The sequence below is a fragment of the Leptidea sinapis genome, chromosome 11 (genome assembly GCF_905404315.1).
Source record: "Leptidea sinapis chromosome 11, ilLepSina1.1, whole genome shotgun sequence".
Classification (NCBI taxonomy): Eukaryota; Metazoa; Arthropoda; class Insecta; order Lepidoptera; family Pieridae; genus Leptidea; species Leptidea sinapis.
The window spans coordinates 1582220-1605273 of record NC_066275.1 but is presented as its reverse complement, the minus strand read 5'-3'; the positions used below and the strand labels follow the sequence as shown (position 1 = coordinate 1605273).

The following is a 23054-nucleotide window of genomic DNA, read 5'->3' as shown; positions in this document are numbered from 1 at the left end:
TATGCTTAATTAGAATCGCTTGTGATGCCAATAACTATTGATTTTGAAGATAGCCCATCAACATCACAAGACACTGAGTTCAAATGCAAGACGAGGCAGATATTGGTAATTTGCTTACTTATAGCACTGCATTTTTAATTATACGCTACCTTATTATAATTTTTTTCATTTATTAATCTTAACCAAGACCTTTTTTAGCATATTAAAGTGTAGCAATTTTTTAGTGTTATCGTCGTAAAAATCTAGCATTATTCCCAACTACAAAACGGTAACACTGCTTATTCGATTCCCTCTTGTGAGTCTCGTTTCAGCGTTCAGAGAAGCAACAGCTCTTCTTGAGAGGCGAAATATAAAAACAATATATCGTTTTTGCCGTTAAAATGAGTGAATCTAATAAAGAAATTCAATACCTTTTAATTTAAAATACTACTATGAAAATCATATGTCTTGATGAAAAGTGTAACACGTAGGACAAGAACGTCCGAAGAAGATTGTGGTCAAAGGTGGGTCAGGCTTCACAGACTGGCAAAACCCGCGTTAATAAGGTGATGCTGTGTGTATGGTGGGATGGGAAGAGCATTGATGATTTGACCTTTGTCCGCTAGTGCTGTACAGAACTATCGATATCAGTCTATCTCCGGTTGTGGCCTACTGGAGATAAAAACCGTAACTATCGTTGACTTTTCTGTGCCAATAAATTAATCGACGGTAACTAACCGTATCGGCACGAGATGTCTGCCAATGGGAGGACGTATAACTTACCAGCGATAGTAGTTTGTATGGAAATTGCAATTCACGCGTCTAAATATAAGGCGATAAGAATGACATATCGGATATATTGGGACAGCTTCAGATTATTGACAGCAGAAGGTAATAATTTATCTCTATCTGTAGATAGTATATTGGGAACGGCCGTTAGGCACCTTCAAGATCAGAGCATACTCCCAACTTAAAGGCCGACTTCGCAATCTTTGGTGTTGTGGATGTGCGGTTGCTTCACATCAGGTGAACCTTTTGCCCGTTTGCCCTTGCCCTTCTAAAAAAAATATAGCCCTTGCAGGTTCAGAGTTTCACCTGTCTGAAGTCAGGTCAACATAAAGAGAGAACTGCTAAAACTGCTTGATGCTTTTTATTTATTAAAGACCAAAAATTTCCACAGCAACGGGATGGAGAGGAGTGGGAAGCAGTAATGGAACACAGTAATGCTTACAGCATTACTGTGTTCCGGTCTGAAGGGCGCCGTAGCTAATGAAATTACTGGGCAAATGAGACTTAACATCTTATGTCTCAAGGTGACGAGCGCAATTGTAGTGCCGCTCAGAATTTTTAGGCTTTACAAGAATCCGGAGCGGCACTGCATTGTAATGGGCAGGGCGAATCAATTACCATCAGCTGAACGTCCTGCTCGTCTCGTCCCGTATTTTCATTAATAAAAAAAAATCATGTGAGTACTTACAAGATGGCAAAAAGTTAGCACAAAAATCGGCACATTTATACTTATGAAATTTTAAGGAACTTTGAAAAATCGACTTGAGTTTTCATATTAAATGCCAAGAAATATTTACTCGGGGTAATCTAATATTTACATTTGCACGGAACATCTGACAAATATTGTTTAATTTTAATTACTCAATAGGATTTAAGGTTTCATTCATGTTATACCTCCTTGCTAATTTGTTTCTCCGAATGCACATGACATTTTTCACACAAGTCTTCATTTTTAACCGACTCCAACAAAGGAGGAGGTTCTCAATTCGTCGGTATTTTTTTATGTATGACATTGGCATCCATAAAAGTTTTAAATTTGCTATAATAATAATCGTTACTTGAATTAGATTGTATAAAAATACGCAATTATTTTTATACTTTTTAGTGCATATTATATCTATTGTTTCGGAATCGTGTTTTTGAAGTTGGTTGTTTTTTTGTTAAAATTTTTTTTTTCGTAAATCTAAAATAATCACCTAAATAGTTACATAAATAGTTCAAATAAGTAAAGTGAGAAAGATTATGTTCTTATTAATAAAAATGTTTATCCATTTCAGAAAAGTGAGCCCAGCGCCTATTGAAAATATATGGAGTAATAATATTGAATTGGTTAATGAGACTAAAAAGAAAGGTATAAATAATTATATTTATAATATGTTAAATCAATTTATTTGCAAGAAAATGCAAGTCAGGCAAGCATGCTGGTCTTCTTATGTTAAAGTGGTCTTATATAAAAGGTTGTATGTTCTTTTTTTTTATGAAGATACTGGACGAGACGATCAGGACGTTCAGCTGATGATAATTGATTCGCCCTGCCCATTATAATACAGTGCCGCTCCGGATTCTTGAAAAGCCCAAGAATTCTGAGCGGCACTACAATTGCGCTCGTCACCCTGAGACAAGATGTTAGGTCTCATTTGCGCAGTAATTTCACCAGCTACGGCGCCCTTCAGACCGAAACACAATGCTTTTTTTTATTACAATAAGGGACAAGACGAGCTATTACCAGTGGAAGGCTCTTTGCACAGGATGCTGGCTAGATTATGGGTAGCACAACGGCGCCTTTTTCAGCCATGAAGCAGTAATGTGTAAGCATTATAGTGTTTCGGTCTGAAGGGCACCGTAGCTAGTGAAATTACTGGGCAAATGAGACTTTTCAGACCGAAACACAACAATGCTTACACATTACTGCAGAAAAAGGCGCCGTTGTGGTAAACATTAATGTGCTCCTGTGTTTACGTGGACACGGCAAGACAGCCGTCAAAAAACTGCCAAAAACTCAACGCTTTTGAAGACAAAATATAGAATTTATTTGAATTAAGCTGGCGGCGGCCATTTTTGTTTAGCATACAACGGGAGCATTATTTTGTGAAATTTTTTTCTAGAAAAAAAATTTTTTTTTGAAAGAAATCATAAGATCCTATTATAACGTGTCCACTATAGTAAAAATAATACAAAGAATTCAATTGCAACATTTTTATTTTGACGCGTTTAGCAAAATAATCACAATTTCTCGTACAACTCTGAAAGAGCGGCGATTTCACAGCATGATTCTACCAAAAATTAGGTTTATTGTTTACAATAACCAATCTAGTAACTCGTAACGGTCTGCACGGCGCGGGACGTGAGAGCATAGCTTTGGTTAACATTGATGCAATGTAACTATTAAATAGTTTATATGATTATTTTCCAGGAAAAAAACCTAATACAAGCGGTGGTTACAATCAAAATTCTAATGTGCAGTGTAAGTATGTCTCTTCATTATACTATATTATATTATTTGAATTTATTTAATCGAATAGGTAGAAAAAATATAATTTTTCTAACCAATTTGTAATATAATATTTTCACAAGCCATTGGTTTCGAGGTTCGTCCTTGTACGATGTCCTATTGGTCATTTATTTATCGATTGAAACTTTCAAGTTTCGCTAACAAATAATGATCTTGTGTGTGTATGTTGTTTTTTTAAATACAATGTTTTTTAATCACAATATTCCAAATTAATACTTATTGAAAATAATTTTCTATTAAAGCGTGTTTATTTAGTTTTATTAACTTTTATTTATTTTTGCTTTTTTAGTCTTAAAACGATGATAACTTCGTAGCATTGAGTTACCGCCTTTTTCTGTGCTTGTTCTGTGGTACAAAGATACTCCTTGGTATCTGTTGAAACTCTTGAAAGAAATCTCTAAACCTGAAGAACTTGGTAAAGATATGTAATGGGACATACTATTTAAATCTTTTTATTGCCAACGTACCAATTTACATACAAACAAACTTAATATATTGTCATCGGTCCTTGATAAGTGTGGAAGTTTCACTTCAATCCGACATTTTAAAGAGGGTGAAAATCACGTTAAAGATTCTGTTTCATATACATCAAGCTAATAAAAGCGTGTTTATTAAAAGAATGAACATTTAGGGCATATAAAAATGTAATATTGTGTATGAGATGCTGTAAAGTACCGGGTTAAAAATGTAACCCGTGGTATTTTTTCAAAAACGAAATGTATTAATATTTTTTAATTTTGTTTATAAATTAGTTGTTAGATCTGGTTGCAATATTATATTTATTATGTTTTATATATTTTCAGCATTTACCACGCCCGGTGTAGCACAGCTTCGTAAAGGTTAGTATTGTTTTATCTGAAACAATTATAAATATTATAGAATCATCTATAGAGTGGATATAGCAAGTCATCTGTCTCGATTTCTGAACTACACAAAATATCGGATAACTCATATTTGTTATGGAAAAGGAGGACAAACGAGAGTACGGGTGTGTGGTCACCTGGTGCTGGCAACTGGTCACATTCTTTTACAACACCAGAGGAATCCCAGGAGCGTTGCCGGCCTTTAAGGGAGGTGTACGCGCTTTTTTTATGGTACCCTTGTAGTATCGTTCCGGGAACACCGCACTACTAAGCTCATTCCACAACTTTGTGATATGTGGAAGAAAGTTTCTTGAAAACCGCACTTTGCACTCTCTCAAGGACAACTCTACGCAACGCTAAGTGATCCAGCCTCCCCTCGACAGCGAGAGCAGCTCTGCGTTGCACCTGGTCAAATGGTTCGAGCTGATACTGGGGTGCGCCAGACAAGAGATGACAGCAAGATTCCATATGTTGCTGGACTTGCGCTTTGAAGAGCGCTGGAATGTGGACTTGAAGTATTGCCGTGCTTTATTTATGAAGTCCAGCTTCTTCGAAGACAATTTGGCTCCAGATAACCGCGGAATTGGCAATCTTTCGAGATTTATAGACCCAGTATTCTCCGATACTTCGCGAGGCTTAAAGCCATGTTTGGAGGAGTTGTCCAAGAGCGATACGAAAAATGGTTTTTTAATGATAAACATTTTACCCATTCCGCGTCCTTCTTAAAAGAGGACTCGTTTGAAACTACAAGCCGTACTGTCGGTAGTTAATCAATCTTCTGGGTATACCAAAAATGGCGGTTAATTATGCTCTCCATGATTTTGCAGAGCACGGAGGTTATAGCTATTGCTTTATAGTTTGCCGGATCCGAACTGTCTGCTTTTTTCTGGATCGGCGACTACGCCTTTTGAGTATGAGTGCCGAAATAAAAGCACCAATTAGCACCGGCGTCAATTCAGGGGCACACGTTCTAAGCACGATGGGAGAAACGCCAACCGTGCCGGTCGACTTCTTAACGACCAACGAAAACAGAGCTGCGCGAACAGTTTTCAGTCTGAGCTGTACTTCAGGCATATAGCTGTGACAACGCGGGATGGTCGGCGATGTTTTTCCTTTATCGTCAAGAGTCGAGTTGGAGTCAAAAAGAGTGCACAGAATATTGGCTTTCTCTTTTGCTGTAAGGGCCAGGGTGGCATTCCTCTTGTGCGGCGGTGGCAGGGACGGCTGTTTGAAGTTACCTACAACTTTTGACAACGCCCAGAACTTGCGTGTTCCAGCTGGGTAACTAGAAAGATGCTCGCCGATTTTGTCCCACGGATCCACCGATCGGTACTACAGAGTTTGATATAAAAATATCCATGCCCAGTATCATATCGGCTACTGCAACGGCGCAGGCACTAGGACCATTCGAAGGGAAACAAACCTTGTCCAAAAGGGTAGGATGCAAAAAAGAAACGCATCCTATCCCAATCTGCTGACTTGTAGTGCCTAATGCGGCGGGTCGCTGGCGGTCTGCGACGTGGGCGTCGGATAGGCACTACACTCCTGACGAGGCAATGGTTTCGACCATTTCGTTCCGACTGTTCCGAGAGGGGCGACGACAGAGACCTGGTAGCATCGGTAATACACACGGTAGACGTCAATGAAAAATATGGTGATCCTTAATCATGGCTCACTTTTTAGTATAATTAAAAGTTGATGCATACTAGCACTATCTTGTGGTATGTCAATGAAAAATGTAGCTACGTTAAACTCTTCTTTATGGAAGAGGATGTAAAACGAGCACAAGGGTCACTAGATGGTGAGTGAGAGAAAGGCTGTATGAATATCTGTAGACTATTAGAAAATCAACCATGCATCAAATATTAATTTAAGGCGAGGTTTTCAAAACACTTTAGGTAAAAATTGCGCGAACGTTAGATTCGATAGGTACGCATGGACACGGGCGTCGGGCATGGCTGAGAACGAACCGAGCGATGCGGGTCAACGACCGCCGACCCAGAAAGACCGAGTAATATTTTTTAAAACTTACAGTGATCCCAAAATCGTTATCTGCACCCTCGAGAACCTCGGACACGATATCCATATTGCTGAAATCATAATTTTGTGCGGCGGCCATCTTGGATTTCAAAAATGATCACAAAATCGTTCTCTGCACCCTCGAGAACCTCGGATACGATATCCATATTGCTGAAATCATAATTTTGTGCGGCGGCCATCTTGGATTTCAAAAATTATCACAAAATCGTTCTCTGAACCCTCGAGAACCTCAGACATATTATCCATATTGCTGAAATCATAATTTTGTGCGGCGGCCATCTTGGATTTCAAAAATTATCACAAAATCGTTCTCTGCACCCTCGAGAACCTCGGACACGATATCCATATTGCTGAAATCATAATTTTGAGCGGCGGCCATCTTGGATTTCAAAAATGATCACAAAATCGTTTTCTGCACCCTCGAGAACCTCGGACACGATATCCATATTGCTGAAATCATAATTTTGAGCGGCGGCCATCTTTGAATTCAAAAATGATCACAGAATCGTTCTCTGCACCCTCGAGAACCTCGGTCACGATATCCATATTGCTGAAATCATAATTTTTGTGCCGCGGCCATCTTGGATTTCAAAAATAATCACAAAATCGTTATCTGCACCCTCGAGAACCTCGGACACGATATCCATATTGCTGAAATCATAATTTTGTGCGGCGGCCATCTTGGATTTCAAAAATGATCACAAAATCGTTCTCTGCACCCTCGAGAACCTCGGACACGATATCCATATTGCTGAAATCATAATTTTGTGCGGCGGCCATCTTGGATTTCAAAAATTATCACAAAATCGTTCTCTGAACCCTCGAGAACCTCGGACACGATATCCATATTGCTGAAATCATAATTTTGTGCGGCGGCCATCTTGGATTTCAAAAATTATCACAAAATCGTTCTCTGCACCCTCGAGAACCTCGGACACGATATCCATATTGCTGAAATCATAATTTTGAGCGGCGGCCATCTTGGATTTCAAAAATGATCACAAAATCGTTTTCTGCACCCTCGAGAACCACGGACACGATATCCATATTGCTGAAATCATAATTTTGAGCGGCGGCCATCTTTGAATTCAAAAATGATCACAGAATCGTTCTCTGCACCCTCGAGAACCTCGGTCACGATATCCATATTGCTGAAATCATAATTTTGTGCGGCGGCCATCTTGGATTTCAAATATGATCACACAATCGTTCTCTGCACCCTCGAGAACCTCGGACACGATATCCATATTGCTGAAATCATAATTTTGTGCGGCGGCCATCTTGTACCTTCCTTGACAGTGGTCACGGGGGTACTGCTGGCTTGAGCGAGCATGCAACCAAGGCGTCGCGTTTGGTTTATTACGAAAAAAATTAATATAAAATAATTCACAAAGGGTATTGATAAATCCCACAGTGATAACTGATAAATACTAATAAACTATCGAATAAAATAAGTTTTGTGTTTATAGCTATCATAGTTTTATGATAATATAAACAATTCAAATAAAAAAGACTATTTTTCAAAAAATAAATCTATCGAGTTTTTTTTTAGTAATCGTGTTTTCGAAACAGCGATAATTTAGATAAAGAAATGAAGATAAACATGTCAAAAAATTGGAACCGCAGTATTTGTAGAAGTATTTTATGTAGATTTTTATAAATGTTACTTTCTAGGACTATAGCGCCTTAAGTATGTTTTCATTAGTTACAGGAATACCGAAGTCTTTCCTGGCAAAAAATTTTGAAGCGAAAAGTAAGTTGACTGTCATTTTTATTCTTAAAATCAATATAATCTTAAATACATATTATATATTTATATTAGATTTCATAAAATTACTTTAATTAACCCACCCTTCAAAGAGGATATAAATACGTACGTACTACGTAGGTAATAAGAGGAGGGACTACCTAAGTAAAACTAACGTTTCATACAAGCGAGTGATGTCTTTCCATGTACCTTTTGTATATTTGAATAATTGCAATGCCAATAAAATCTTGGAAAATAGGTCTGGGCCTGCAGAAAATAGATTCGTTACATCAATTTTGTATTTTTTACATAATTATATTTATATATTTGTTTTTACATAATTATATTTATATTTTAAAACCTTTTCAAAGAAATTATTGGTATAACCACGGACGAGTAAAAAAAGAAGGACTCCGCGCCATGATATTAGCAAGTGAAGCACCGGGGATACTAGTTACACAATTTTTTCTCCGTTAAATAATCATATATGGCCACAAATAAAGTATCGTTTTTACACTTTTGACAACGCACGACGGCATTTTTAAAATATTTTATTGAGACGCAAACTGATCTGTCACAGACGATGACAATACTCATAATGGCCGCCTATGGACCTGTAGTAGTGTAAGTGTGTGCGTGGGGCTATGTACTACACGTTAATCGGCTTGTTTTAGTGCTACACTGTTATGTAAGGTGACATGGAGTCCTTACTTTTTTACTAGTCCGTGGGTATAACTAGTCACTCTTCTAGTTCTAGCAAACCTCATTGCCAATGTAACTCTATGGGAAATGTTTGAACCTAAATAGCTTTTGATCCAGACCATCTAGAACCCAAACACAATGATGTTAATTGTTAAGCTTTATTCTTACGTATTATGGGTGTCTGTAATATATTTGCAATATTGTCGTTGCTGCGGAATAAAATATATGAGCTATATACTCCTAGCTGATGCCCGCGACTTTAAAGCGTTTTTAAAAGCAAGTTTTAAGATTATCTCATGCCCTATTCCAGTTTCCGTTTTCGCTCTCGTTCCCAATATATTATTAAAGCTTATTTCAAGGAAGTTTGCTACGGCAAACCTACTATTGGTATAGTATAGCTCATTGACATGAATTTCAGTTTTTCACAAGTCCCGTGGGAACCATGGATTTTTTCGGGGTAAAAGGTAGCCTTTGTCCTTTCCGAAGCTGTAGTCTATCGCTACACCAAGTCTCATCGAAATCGGCTCCAGGGTATAAGCGTAACAAACAAACATGCCTTCACAGTTATAATATTAGTAGTGATTATATAGCCCCAAGTATCGAAATCATAAATAATTGAGAATGGAGTGAATGGGGAATTGGTAATGAAGTGACCACCCTCAGAACCTAAAATAATTACTTTAATTATACGATATTACTTTGTAGTCATATTTTTATGGAGACATTGTTGCGCCCATTTTTCTCAGGTATTAGGCAAACATTTTCGAATGGGTGGTAGTTTTTTACTTTCAATAAGTGATATTATCATATACTATCTATCTATATATATAAAAATGAATTGCTGTTCGTTAGGGTTCATACGCACTATGCGGTTACCCACAATGCGGACAGCCGTGCGGCTGACCGCCATTGAGTGAGTGTGTGCACGTGGTTACGTCTGGTAAAATGGAATTCGATACCGAAAAATTTATCATCGAAATCCAGAGTCGGCCAGCAATTTGGAACACCAAATTACCAGAGTATTCTGATAGAATATTAAAACAAAGAGCATGGGAAGAGTTAGTGCATATTTATCACGGTACGGAATTGACAAAGGAGGAAAAACAAAAACTAGGTAATTATCAAAATTTTATTTAAATGTAATTATCCTGCCATTCTACCCTCCCTTCATGCATAAAATATTCTGCAAATAATTCTCGATATCCGAAAGCAGTTCTATTGTTTCTTCGCACGTTATCTCGAGTAATAGTTTCAGTTAGTGGATTACTTAATGAGTCTCTAAAAGAATATCCGTCTCTGTCTCTTACAAAGTTGTGTAAAATGCAAGCAGATTTAATAATATCACTAACTAAATCGATGTGAACATTAATTGGTCTGTGAAAAATGCGCCACTTATTCGTAAGTATGCCAAAAGTACATTCAATGTAACGTCTAGCCACACACAGTCTATAATTGAATGTTCTTTTTGTAATATTTAAATTATTTCTCGGATAAGGGCGCATCATACTCGTACTTAAAGCAAATGCCTCGTCTCCTACAAAAACGAAGGGAAAACAAGTTGCATTGTTTCCTGAAATAGGTGCTGGTTCAGGAATGTTCAAGCGGTTCTCTTGAATTTTTTTATAAAAGTTTGAGTTTTGAAATATTGCTGAGTCACCGAATCTTCCATATGCTCCAACATCAATCATCACAAATTTGTAGCTGCTGTCACAAATTGCTAGCAATACCAAAGAAAAATATCCTTTATAATTGAAGCACATTGATCCACTATTGTTAGGTGCTATAATTCTAATATGTTTTCCGTCACAAGCACCTATACAGTTCGGAAAATGTGCTCTAGTAGAGAAACCATTTGCAATTTGAAGCCACATATCTTTGGTTGGTTGTGGTAGGCATATATTTTTTAAGCAAAACCATATAGCTGCACATACTTCTCGAACTATTTCGGCGATAGTACTAATTCCAATCTTAATCATATAATGCAATTCTGCGAATGAACAGCCTGACGCCAAATATCTGAAACAATGTTTTTTTTTAGGTTTGAGTATTCAAAAAAAATGGAGAAATATTCGCGACTGTTTTGTGAAGGCCCATAAAGCGAAAGAGACTAAGAGCGGATCAGCGGCAAAAAAAAAGACTTCATATGTTTTCTACGATAGTTTGTTATTTTTAAAAGATACTGTAACTGTCAATAGCACAACGGGCAATGTAACTACAGAAAATGAAGATGGTAACACAGCTATGCAAAATGAAGAAACACTTCCATCAAATACTTCATGGGCACCAAAGAGAAGCAAGAAAAATAATAGTGATGATCTTATCGGTAGAGAGTTAGTCGGGGCCTTGAATAGAAATTTAGAAAGAAAGAGTGTTGAAGATGACGAGGATCGCCTGTTTTTCTTGTCTCTAGTAAAAGAATTTAAAAAAAATCCAGAACATATGCAAATGCAAAGTAAATTAGATATTTTAAAGGTAATTAAAGATGCGCAAATTTTCAATTATTCGAACATTGATTATCCAAGACCTAATTCTTACCGGGGATATCAAACGGCACAGTATTCAGGAAGTAATGTCCACATGCAGCCTGTGCAGTCTTCGGAGTTTGGACGAGACACGTCTCAAGAAATTGTGAGGAGTCCGACGAATGCACAATCGCCAATTTCAACTCAAAGCGAAAAATCTCAGGATAGTGATTATCTGGAACTTTTTAATTCCATCACTGACGATGATGCTTGAAATGTGTACTTACCTTCATTATTTGAATAAAAATTTAATTATAAATATGTATTTTACTTACCGTAGCACTATTATTAACTTTGCTTCCGGTTTAATACTATTGCGAAATTGTGTGTCTTGCTTCTTTATAAATATTTTTATAATGTTCAATAATTCTTCAAACGTTTTTATGCTCATTCTAGTAAATCCGAAAAACTTATCTTCATATTTTTTTAGTTCTTCGAAAAATATTGCAAAATGCTTGCTCTCATCCCGTGTTTGCAAATAAGGATGCACCCAGTACTTCTTTCTTTGTTTTTTCTTCTTTACGTAACGTGTGTAAATGTAGTAAATAGCTGCAACTTCGTCCGCGTCCATCTTTGAAATGGATCGACATGACCGCAAATCGCAACGGTTCTTCAACCGCACGTTGCGGTTGCGAATGCGGCTGCCCGCGATCCGGCTGGCCGCATTCGCAACCGCATCCTGCGGTCAGCCGGACGGCTAGCCGCATTGCGGGTAACCGCATAGTGCGTATGAACCCTAAGTCTCGCTAAAACTCGAGAACGGCTGGACCAATTTGGCAAATTTAGGTTTTGAATCTTTTGTGGAAGTCCAGAGGAGGTTTAAAAGGTGAATAAATCGAAAAATGCTGCTAAATTAAATAAAAACAACAAATTTGTTTTTCCTTTGATGTGTCCATACATAATTTCTATGAGAGAATTTTTTGACGCACGGTTTGACAGTTCTGCTGTGAAACAATTTTATTACGACAGCAGGGTGCATATTTTACGGAGTAATTTTTATGATATATTATTGACAAATTCATATAAAAACATTATTTTATTTATTATATACAAAGTCTGTCGGGTCAGCTAGTTTTGAATAAAAGCAAATATGATAAAATAGCAGAATTGAATTACCAATCATTAAAAAATATTATCGACGTATTAGAAATTAAAGAAATAAATCCAATGAAATTTAAATTTAAGCTAATTACCTGTTTTATATCCAACCGTATGACTATTCGTTAGTCTGCAGATTTTCAAGTTATAAATTTTTTGTACTTTGACTCAACCAGAAAATTTGCAGATTGCCAAGTCAATCTGAACTAATAGACTGATTTGAGCACATTATACGTTAGCAAAATATAAATAGTCTCGATGTTTTGCAGAAATCTCTGAATATAATAAATGGACACATGCTGGAAAACTAGATCATCAGCCTACTATAAAAGATTATCATCAAACATTTGCTCAATCGCCCAATATGGTGTCTCAAACTTCCGATCTGACCCTACAAATTCCATCTAACAGTTTACATCAGATCTACTCCGATATATCTGATAAGCCCTCCGTCGAACAATACTCTCCGACCGATGTTTACAATGAAGAAACTGGAGGTATCCAAGGTAAAGTTTTTAGAAATGATTTGATATATAGTTCTATTTATAATAATATTAACGAAACACAGTAAAAGGTCTCCTTATTCTTAGGAACCAATAAATATAATAATTAGTTATTATATTTTAATACACACATTCTCAGTCATTCGTAAGTTAACTACACCATGCTTTAAACCTGTATTAAAGATTCTAAAACAGTTAGCTTACTGCCAACATAAAAACACTCAATGTCCTAATAACCATTACATCATCCAAACGAGTGTTGTAATGAAATCCAGTACAACATTACATCATCCGTTTTCATTACAACACTCGTTTGGATGATGTAATGGTTACTAGGACTGGCTTTTTTAATGTTAGCAGCAAGCTAACTGTTTCAGAATCTTTTATAGAGGATTCATATTATGGGTGTAGATAAAGTCTTGTATGCAACTGTTGATAATTAGGTATTAAAACACAAATGTGATAATAGTATCACATTCGTGTTTTAATACCCCTTATTACACAACAGTTGCATAAATAACTATTGTTACACTGTCGTTATCTGTGAACCAGCTGTAACACGATTTAAGTTTTATCCGTACTATCTGGATGTGTGGGCATTGGACAATGATCTAGAGTCTAGACTGTGGTTTTCAAGGGAACTATTAAACGAACTTTCTTCTGCGCTGATTCCAGGACAACAAAAATGATAGCCTAAGTAAGAAATAATTTACTTATATAAGTAAATTTACGAATGGCTAAATTATACATTTTACACAAATAAAATTGAAAACAAGTTTTTGAACAATGCGAAACTCGAACCCACCACCTCCACCTCTCGCGTTCCGTGCGAGCGCTCTTTCCAACTGAGACAACCGTTCGAGTGACGTGTCGTTAATAAAATCTTGTATGTTTTGTTGCTCAACCCCAATATGTGCATATTAGGAATTTGACTTGAGATGTCGCTCTTGCAAATCTAAACAATTTGTTATGTTTTAAAGTGATAACCCTCACTTCTGGTATTAATTACACTAATAAAACTTAAAACAAAACTTTATGAACGATGCAGGACAGGAACCCGTGACCTCTCGCGTTCCGTGCGAGCGCTCTTTCCAACTGTCCGAGTGACGTATCGTTGATAAAATCTTGTATGTTTTGTTCAACTCTCAGATTTAAAATTTTATTTGTGTAATTAATCCCAGAAGTGAAGGTTAATTAGGTTATCACTTTAAAATATACCAAATTGATTATACATTTTGCCATATTACCTTACCTCTTTTCGAAATAGTTGAGCTTTTATAAGATGCGGGAGGAAAGTCATTGTTTTATATCAAAACTATTTATTTATATCTTTTATTCCCAGGTCTGGAGTTAGAAGACAATTCAAGTCAGGAAAGCGGTCAGAAACGACTAAGTGCGTTCCAAAGGCTCGGGCCTGTAATGTGTCAGCCGAAGAAACCCAAGCTCACTATCAACCTCTCCGTCGACAAAGAACAGTCTGTAAGGTACAGAAAACTAGTATTTATTTTTATTACACACTAGCTGACCCAGCAAACGTTGTATTGCCACCATAGTTAACAGCTGTAGTTAATCCACTAAGTATTGGTAGCTAGAATAAAGTTCGTTATTTACCTCCTGAGAAACAAAGATTCTAATTAGTTATTCATTTTTAACTATTCTTTCAATTTGATTTCTGAACGACTGGGGCACATCAAAGGAAAATCAAAATCGTTGTTTTTATTTAAATCCGAGCATTTTCATATTTATTCACCTTTTAAACCTTCTCTAAACTTCCACAATTAATTTAAGAAAATTAGCCAAATCGGTCCAGCCGTTCTGGAGTTTTAGCGAGACTAACGAACAGCAATTCATTTTCATATATATAGATACCTCCACGGATAGATGACTTCGTAAATGCTGGCGTGACGTCTGATACGGCCTGCCAATTTTAGGCAGGATAACCCGTGACACCCAAGAGCATCTACCTAAACGCCACATGTACATTGATGTGGTTGATTCAATTTTACGCCTAAATTAATTAATTCAAAAATAAATTGGGTATGAAATTTTAAACTTGGTATTCAATTATGCAATAAAATACCAGACAGTATACTAGGACTGAGTACAAATTCAAGAAATATATTAAAGCTTCTTTGACGAAAACGGCTTACCAGTGGGAGGCTCCTTTGCATAGGAAGCCGGCTAGATTATGGGTACCACAACGGCGCCTATTTCTGCCGTAAAGCAGTAATGTGTAAACGTTACTTTGTTTCGGTCTGAAGGGTGCCGTAGCTAGTGAAATTACTGGGCAAATGAGACTTAACATCTTATGTCTCAAGATGACGAGCGCAGTTGTAATGCTGCTCAGAAATTTTGGGTTTTTCAAAAATCCTGAGCGGCACTGCATTGTAATGGGTAGGGCGTATCAATTTCCATCAGCTGAACGTCCTGCTCGTCTCGTGCTTTATTTTCATAAAAAAAATACTAATATAATAGATTTTATAGAGGATAATGATGCATGGTTCTGCGTAGGCCACCTAAAATTGTATAGTATATTAAATAGGCTAAGTAATAGTTATATGGTTTAAAAGATGGGCTGGGAGTTTCTTATCAGTTCTTCTCCCCGTGTCATTTACGAACCGATGTTTCTCCATGACGTTTAAAAAGTTTTGTTACAATATGTTATGTTATTGTCACTCCCTATGGTGAATAAATATATTTCTATGTAGTTGATCTTGACATTTTATTTTATATACTTATTGATACCTTGGATGACTTCATTAGAATAATTTTTACAAAAAAAGTAGCGACTTGAAGACGGTACTTTAAATAATCGATCATTTAAGTTATAAAATGAATTTACTCGTTTCAGGAATTCTGGACACTGTCTAAAAATTGTATATAGGTATATACATTGTTCGCGGAATAAGAGCCTTTTTCAGTATAATGTGTAAAATTCTCATGTTTGTTACCAAACTCCTCCGAAACGGCCGAACCGATATGTATGAAATATTATTAACCGACTTCAAAAAAGGAGGAGGTTCTCAATTCGTCGGTGTGTTTTTTTTGTGCATATCGGGTAGGTCTGAGAATCGGAAACATCTATTTTTCATACCCCTAAATGATAAGGGTGACCCACCCCAATTTTTTTTTAAATTTTTTCGACAGAATCTTTTATTTTATTATGATTCAGCATTAAAAAATGCAGACAACTTCAAATTTTCACCTGTTAACGATCAATAGGCTATTTTTGTTTCGCGATTTTTATAATATTCTGTACCATCCACGGATCCGCAATAGGGTTGCATGACGGCAATCGAATTGTAGTACGATAAATTTTATGTACGATATATGGTAGGTCTGAGATATCGGCCGTCATGTATTTTTTATACCCCAAAAATTTTAATTATTGATTTTTTCTTTCATTTCTTTAATGTTATACAACTTTTGCTGGGACAGCTAGTTATAATATATAAGTGTTTACTTACATAAATTTAAGTTATTTTACTAACATGTCTTGTATTTTTTATAGATCTCTGTGTCTGAAATAAATAAATTATTTAAATTATTACCTAGGTAGAGGAAATTGAGAATAAAATTAAAATAATATTTCATACATTTCCTGGACGCTCCAGGTATTCAATATCTACATTGTATCAAATACTTGCATTATAAATATTTCCCGTAGCGAATACAGATTCAGATATATTATAACCTACCCTCAGAAATAAGAAATGCCAAAATATAGACGTCTTTTAAAGCGAGCCTTCTAAGGCATATTCTTTCTCAATAATTATGAAATGTTTCAATAACATAACTGGGTTGTTTTATCTCTTATCTATTTGCCTAACATTGCATTACGTACCTACCAAAATCATTGTTTGTAAGTACCTACTTTAATGACAATGGGTCTTAATGAGAATAAAGTTATTTAAACCTAATACAATGGTTTTGACCTCAGGGAAGTTGTGGATGTAACTGAGCAATACCTGTCTGTCCATGAACGAGAATACATCATTAAGAGTGAGGATCCCATTGTCATGAGGTACCGCGACAGCTGGCCATGGAAGACCAATCCTATACCAATCAAGAGGAGGGCTTATCGACGCCATTCTAAAGTAAGTTGAACACTTGTTGTGTACAACATGACGTACCCGGTGTCCTTAAGCAGTCACCGTCATTTTTTTTTATGAAAGTAAGGGACGAGACGAGCAGGACGTGCAGCTGATGGTAATTGATACGACCTGCCCGTTACAATGCAGCGCCTTCCAGGATTCTTGAAAAGCTCAAAAATTCTGAGCGGCTCTACAATTGCGCTCGTCACTTTGAGACATAAGATGTTAAGTCTCATTCGCCCAGTATTTTCACTAGCTACGGCTATACATTGCGGCAAAATAACGAGTAATTCAATAAAGTTGTCTGTTGTCTCCCATAGTATTTCTTTTGCATATCAAAGATATTTTGGAATACTTCGCCGGGCGTGCTACTGAGAAAATATATTAAATATAAGATCAAGATTACCTTACATTACCTAATTTACTTTGTAATTTTTAATCCCGATACATAAAGAAGGCTGTTCTAAGTTTGAATTCTGTATGTTTGCTTGTGGTATATTTTTTTTTGTCTTCTAAGTTTGCCGTCCTTGATAACCAATATTGAATTTCGAAAGCGATCATTATTTATAAAGCGATTATATTTATTTGAGTTTTAGGGTGGACGGCTTCCATGCCATCCAACGCAAAAGAACCGCGTCATTGCTGAAGAGGTTGCGGGGTAGCCCTAACAGCATTCTGCAAACCATTGCTAGGCATTATGATGCGCCAATTATAAAGGCATTTATGCGGCTTAATGTGCCTATTTAGTTATAATTATACTAAGATAATTTAGGACATTTTACTAACAATTATTATGGATTTTTTTCCGAATTTAATTATTATTATTATTGAGTGGTTATGAGATATCTTAAATTTTTATCTGTAATTTAATTGAAATCAAATTAAACTCAACTATGGAATGTAATTTAACTTAATTGTTTGTAGATCTATGGGTGAAATGCCTGAAAATAAATGATTTATTATTATTATATTAGCCCATAAATTTAATGAAAGCTGCTAGCATTCCCAATAAATATTAGGAGTATCGACATACTTTGATAACTACGAAATATCTTACAGACGGTGATGATGCTGGAGAAAGAGCAGTTTGACGAAGAATACAAACAGGATAATGTGTTCATTGATGTGTTGGTATGTATGGTTCAGTAGAACATTTTCGATGGTAAAATTCATCCAAATTCAATCACTTTATTATATATACTAGAATAGCCTGAGAAAAACGTGCACATAATTGTCCACAATAAGTAAAGGCGATTATAAGTGGACCGGCTTTATAGTCTATGGAGTAATAAGATTTACATCTACGTCGCATATATTTGACATAAATGTGACTTGCAATAAAATATTTTGATTTGATTTGAATTGTGCAAAATATGGGTGTTTTAATTTGTTCCGTCTCTTTAGAAAATACAATACAAAAAAGAGGTTTTAATGATTTGAGAATATTACTGGCACATTGTGTATATTACTGGCAAGTGTTGTGGTGCATAAAAAAGTTTATTCCAAATTCAAATTTAAGACATAGTCCGACTTGTTACAAAAATTGCAGTTAAATTGCGTATCGTGGCGGGAATCGTTGATATTTCGTATTTACTCTAAATCATTTTTAGATAATTATTATCGGATTGTCCTATTTTCTTGGTAAGCGGTCTCTAAAATGGTTGATAGAACGATAAAAGCAAGCAAATTTATAGCGCTACTTGAGGAGGTCAGTGTTATGTATCCCATAGGCTATAAATATGAGTCGTTCGACTATCCATAGGACTTGGCAACGATATCAAGAGACTGGTTCCAAGAAAACCATGCACAGAAGCTGCAGGTGACCGCTTTCTGGTGAACCAAACATTGACAAAACCGCAAAAATTCTTATGGCTTCCTCAAAAGACTAGAGGAAGTGAAAGGTGTGCAAACCAGCTTATGGAACGTCAGGTTGCTTATCGCTGCAAATATATGCAGTCGCCGTCCAGCCCGTGACGCTAAATTACTTACCCGCGAGACACACGGAGTTGCTAGACTTAGCTTCGCTCGAAAATTATTCTCGGATGAAGCCAGAATATATACTATATGGTCAGGACAGCCGTCGGAGAGTACTATAAAGGCAAGGGGAACATTTCGCAGAAGTTTGCTTTAAAGAAATAACCCCTTATGGTGGACGCTCAATTATGTTTTGAGCAGCGATTTATGTATTGGACCGTACGGAGTTAGTCTTCATAGAAAACGGCACTTTGAATTCACACTGGTATATATCAGAAGTCCTAATTCCTTATGTACAACCCGCATTAATGGTTCTTGGAGAAGATTTGATTTTTATGGACGATAACGCTCGCGCTGACCGTTCAGACGGTGTGAAAGCGTATATTAAAGAGGTGGGGCATTCGTTTTGATTAGCCAGCTCGAAGTTCCGACCTCAATCCTATAGAGCACATTTGGGATCCCGCTCCGCATAACATCAGGGAGCTAAGGAAGTAGCAGGAATAAAAAAACATTTAAGAATAGAATCGATAGCATGCCCGGACTAATACAAGCTTTCATTTTAGCAAGAGGGACACTTAATTTTAAACATTTTATTTTTATGTTAACTAAAGTTTTTAGCCTGATTTTTTTTGTAAATGAGCAGTTACGCAACTAGCTGTTTAGACTCTGCGATCATTTTTCAGTAATTCCATCGAAATGTAACAACGAAATTGACAGAAACGACTTTTTGCTTATGTATTTAAAGTATTATGATACAAGCTACTTGGAATTATAAAATAATCTAAAGTTCCCAGTGAAACGGGTTATTTACCTAGGTGCCCACTTTATCTGGTGTTGTAAGAGGCGGCGGTGATCACTAACCATCAGCTGAACTGTATGCTTTTTTAACCGCCAATTTCCATTAAAAAGCTGTATCAAATATTTTGATTAATTTTAATTACTATTTCACACTTCGCAATATCTGGGAAATATATTCATATTATCCAACTCATTAACTGCATAGAGGTTCAATTATTATTGATTATAGAAAATAAGTTTACAGCAATAACGTAATGTTACAGGTCACTGGGTACCCGCCATCTTGGACCAAAGAGAACGTTCTCGACGCTGTACTAGAGAATTGTAAGGACATCTCTTTCATTCCTTGTTTTATAAAGGTATGCGTTATCCATAGACTACAATAAACACCTAGACTCTCCCTACGCGTTTATTAGGCAGAGTTTTCGTTCTGTTGTGTTTCGACCGCGCTTTGAATACAACGCCACGCAATGACAAATTGTTCAGTTAAAAACTGTCCAAATAACAGCATACCCAAACTTAAAAAGGATGGATTGTCGTATTCAGCTAAGTGCCCTTTTAAATAAACAAAATTGTATTACTAATTTGACGTTTTTAATCATTTTGCTAAATAAATACATTTCAATTGCTAAAAAAAAGTGTTCTTGCGTCATACTCGCGTCCGTCTCGTGCGTGACGAAGTTTAACTACCTCTTATCAACCACCACAGCAGTAGACTTTGAACATTACTGCCACGAATAAGGTGTTAATTTTAATTATTTTTAAATGTTATCTGTATACGTATATACAACGCCGCTCGGACGTTTTTTTACGGCCTTTTAATAGGCGCTTGGGAGTCTAGTTGTAGTATACTACTACAACCAATAATAATTAGTAATAATAAATACGTCAATGGTATTATTAATGTAATTATTTGTTTATGGCGAAAAATGCAATATTGGACAATGTGCTTAAACCCGATTATTGTAAATAAAAAATAAAAAAAAAATACTTGTTCTAAATTTAACTTCAAACGTAAGTAAAACGTACGTAAAATGTTATTTTTTAGATCATATTTTTTGTTAGAAATAAAATAACAATGTGATTATTTTTATGTATAAGCTTTTCTCAATTCGCTGGAAAACCTGGAATTTCTACTACTATACATATAGATTGCATCACAGTTTACGTAATTTTATTCGTCAGGAGGTTTATAATTCGTGTGTTTTTCTTGAACGAATTTCTCTGCCCATTATGATTTGATATTAGTGATGCTTTTTTGAATTAATATCGCATATAATACCTCCAGGGTGAACCTTTGATTAAACATTAAGTTAGAATACTGCCGCTAGGAGTACCAACATGTGGGAAACTTTTATACATATTCGCCATTTGTGTATAAATATTTATAATATTAATTATATAAAAATTTGAAAGCCTCATGATGATGGTGATGAGTCCCCTGCGAGATCGAATCAGAAATTAGGAGATCCGTAGGAGAACCAAAAACCAAAAAAAAATAGCCCAAATGATTGCGAAACTGAAGTGGCAGTGGGCAGGGCACATTGTTCGACGGACAGATGGCCGTTGGGGCAGTAAAGTCTTCGAATGGCGACCACGGACCGGAAGACGCAGTGTTGCCCCCCACAAGATATACCGATGATTTGGTCAAGATCGCCGGAATACGTTGGATCAGGGCAGCGCAGGACCGATCGTCGAAATCTTTGGGAGAGGCCTTTGTCCAGCAGTGGACGTCTTCCGGCTGATGATGATTTTTTTTTATTTTAATGATAATAAGGGACAGGACGAGCAGGACTTTGAGCTGATGGTAATTGATACGCCCTGCCCATTACAATGCAGTGCCGCTCAGGATTCTTGAAAAACTCAAAAATTCTGAGCGGCACTACAATTGCGCTCGTCACCTTGAGACATAAGATGTTAAGTCTCATTTGCCCAGTTATTTCACTAGCTTCGGCGCCCTTCAGACCGAAACACAATAATGCTTACATATTACTGCTTCACGGCAGAAATAGGCGCCGTTGTGGTACCCATATTCTAGCCGGCATCCTGTGCAAAGGAGCCTCCCACTGGTAATGATTGATGAGGTGATGATTCGCTATTTGTGCATCTTAACAAATATTTTTTAACTAGTTAGTATCATGTATAGATTCTAACCCTAATTTCTCAGATATGATGTAACAATTTCATTTTCAGTTCACACCAAAGGAATGCGAGTTCCTAGTCAACCGCTCTAGACTGGCACTGCTCAATCTACATGCGATGGGTAAGATTTGAAATAGCCTCGTAATAACACAACGGATTGACATACTTATAATTAAATAAGCCATTAGGTTTAACTCCAGAAGAGGATGTGATTGTTATTGAGATGGTTTAATCAATGTGGCAATTTTGGATCGTGGTGATTCTTAAAGGCATAAAAGGCATTTATTTTCTCAAAATTGATTCCTTTAGAGTTCTTTTTGATGTTATTTCTAATATACTAGATACTACTACCGCTTTGGAAACAGATGGCGCTCTGAGAGAGAAGAAGCGATGCTCTCCCAGAATTATTTCCAGTCCCAGGCTGTCGGATCACTTAGATATTCCTCTGTGGTGAAGTAAGATTTACGAAGGAGCCATTTTTTTAATAAAAAATTTATTTTATTTATAGATAATGCCATTTATCCTTAAAGCTATTATGTATATTATGAAGCCTACTAAAAGAACATTCCAATGAAGGGGATGTACTAAAAACGGGGATAGGTCAACAGTACCATATCCTACTAATATTATAAATGTGAAAGTTTGTATGTCTGGATGTCTGTTTGAACTTCTTTAACGCAAAAACTACTGAATAGATTTTGATGGAACTTCACAATAATATAGCTTACACACCAAAATAACAAAAAGACTATAATTTATAAAACTCTAGTGTGAATTAAACAAAATATATAATAAGTGTGATTGTTACTAATGAATACAACTAGCGCCATCTCTTATCGACTAGCAATCAAAAGATATATACAAATGAAACCTCAACTAGCGCCATCTCTTATCGACTAGCAAGCAAAAGATATATATACAAATGAAAACTTAACTAGCGCCATCTCTTATCGACTAGCAAGCAAAAGATGAATAGACAAATGAACACTTAACTTTTCTGAACATATTGTGTTGAATAGTTACTTATAAGGGATTACTTCGTTTTTATTTTTATTAACATAGTTTATAGGAGCATATTGCAGTAGCTTCCTATAACTTTTGCATACCTTACCTGGATAGGTAAGGTATGCAAAAGGGTAACTGGTAAGGTTCCTTTGAAACTATAGCGTTTCTAATTCATTGAAAATTCTGTTACCAATAGAAAACTGCAATTTTTTGAGTATCATAGTGGTAGTCTTTGACATTCAATAAATGATATTAAATCCTACTTTGGATAACAATATTTGAATTT

The 23054-nt window shown here is 36.2% G+C and overlaps 1 protein-coding gene across 4 annotated transcripts in view; it reads left to right on the top strand.

Annotated features, from left to right (window-relative positions):
* The window catches only part of LOC126966805 (nuclear RNA export factor 2), a 49805-nt gene that overhangs the window by 4121 nt on the left and 22630 nt on the right, over positions 1-23054 (top strand). For 3 of the 4 annotated variants that reach the window (XM_050811062.1, XM_050811060.1, XM_050811061.1), the window contains exons 3-12: positions 2046-2119; positions 3182-3232; positions 4084-4119; positions 7889-7936; positions 12522-12758; positions 14098-14239; positions 16696-16852; positions 17909-17980; positions 19885-19980; positions 21815-21884. In XM_050811062.1, coding sequence (XP_050667019.1) covers positions 2046-2119; positions 3182-3232; positions 4084-4119; positions 7889-7936; positions 12522-12758; positions 14098-14239; positions 16696-16852; positions 17909-17980; positions 19885-19980; positions 21815-21884 — 983 coding nt within the window. Of the gene's footprint in view, positions 1-2045; positions 2120-3181; positions 3233-4083; positions 4120-7888; positions 7937-10670; positions 11381-12521; positions 12759-14097; positions 14240-16695; positions 16853-17908; positions 17981-19884; positions 19981-21814; positions 21885-23054 lie in introns of those variants that run through there. The other variant, XM_050811064.1, reaches the window with a different exon arrangement.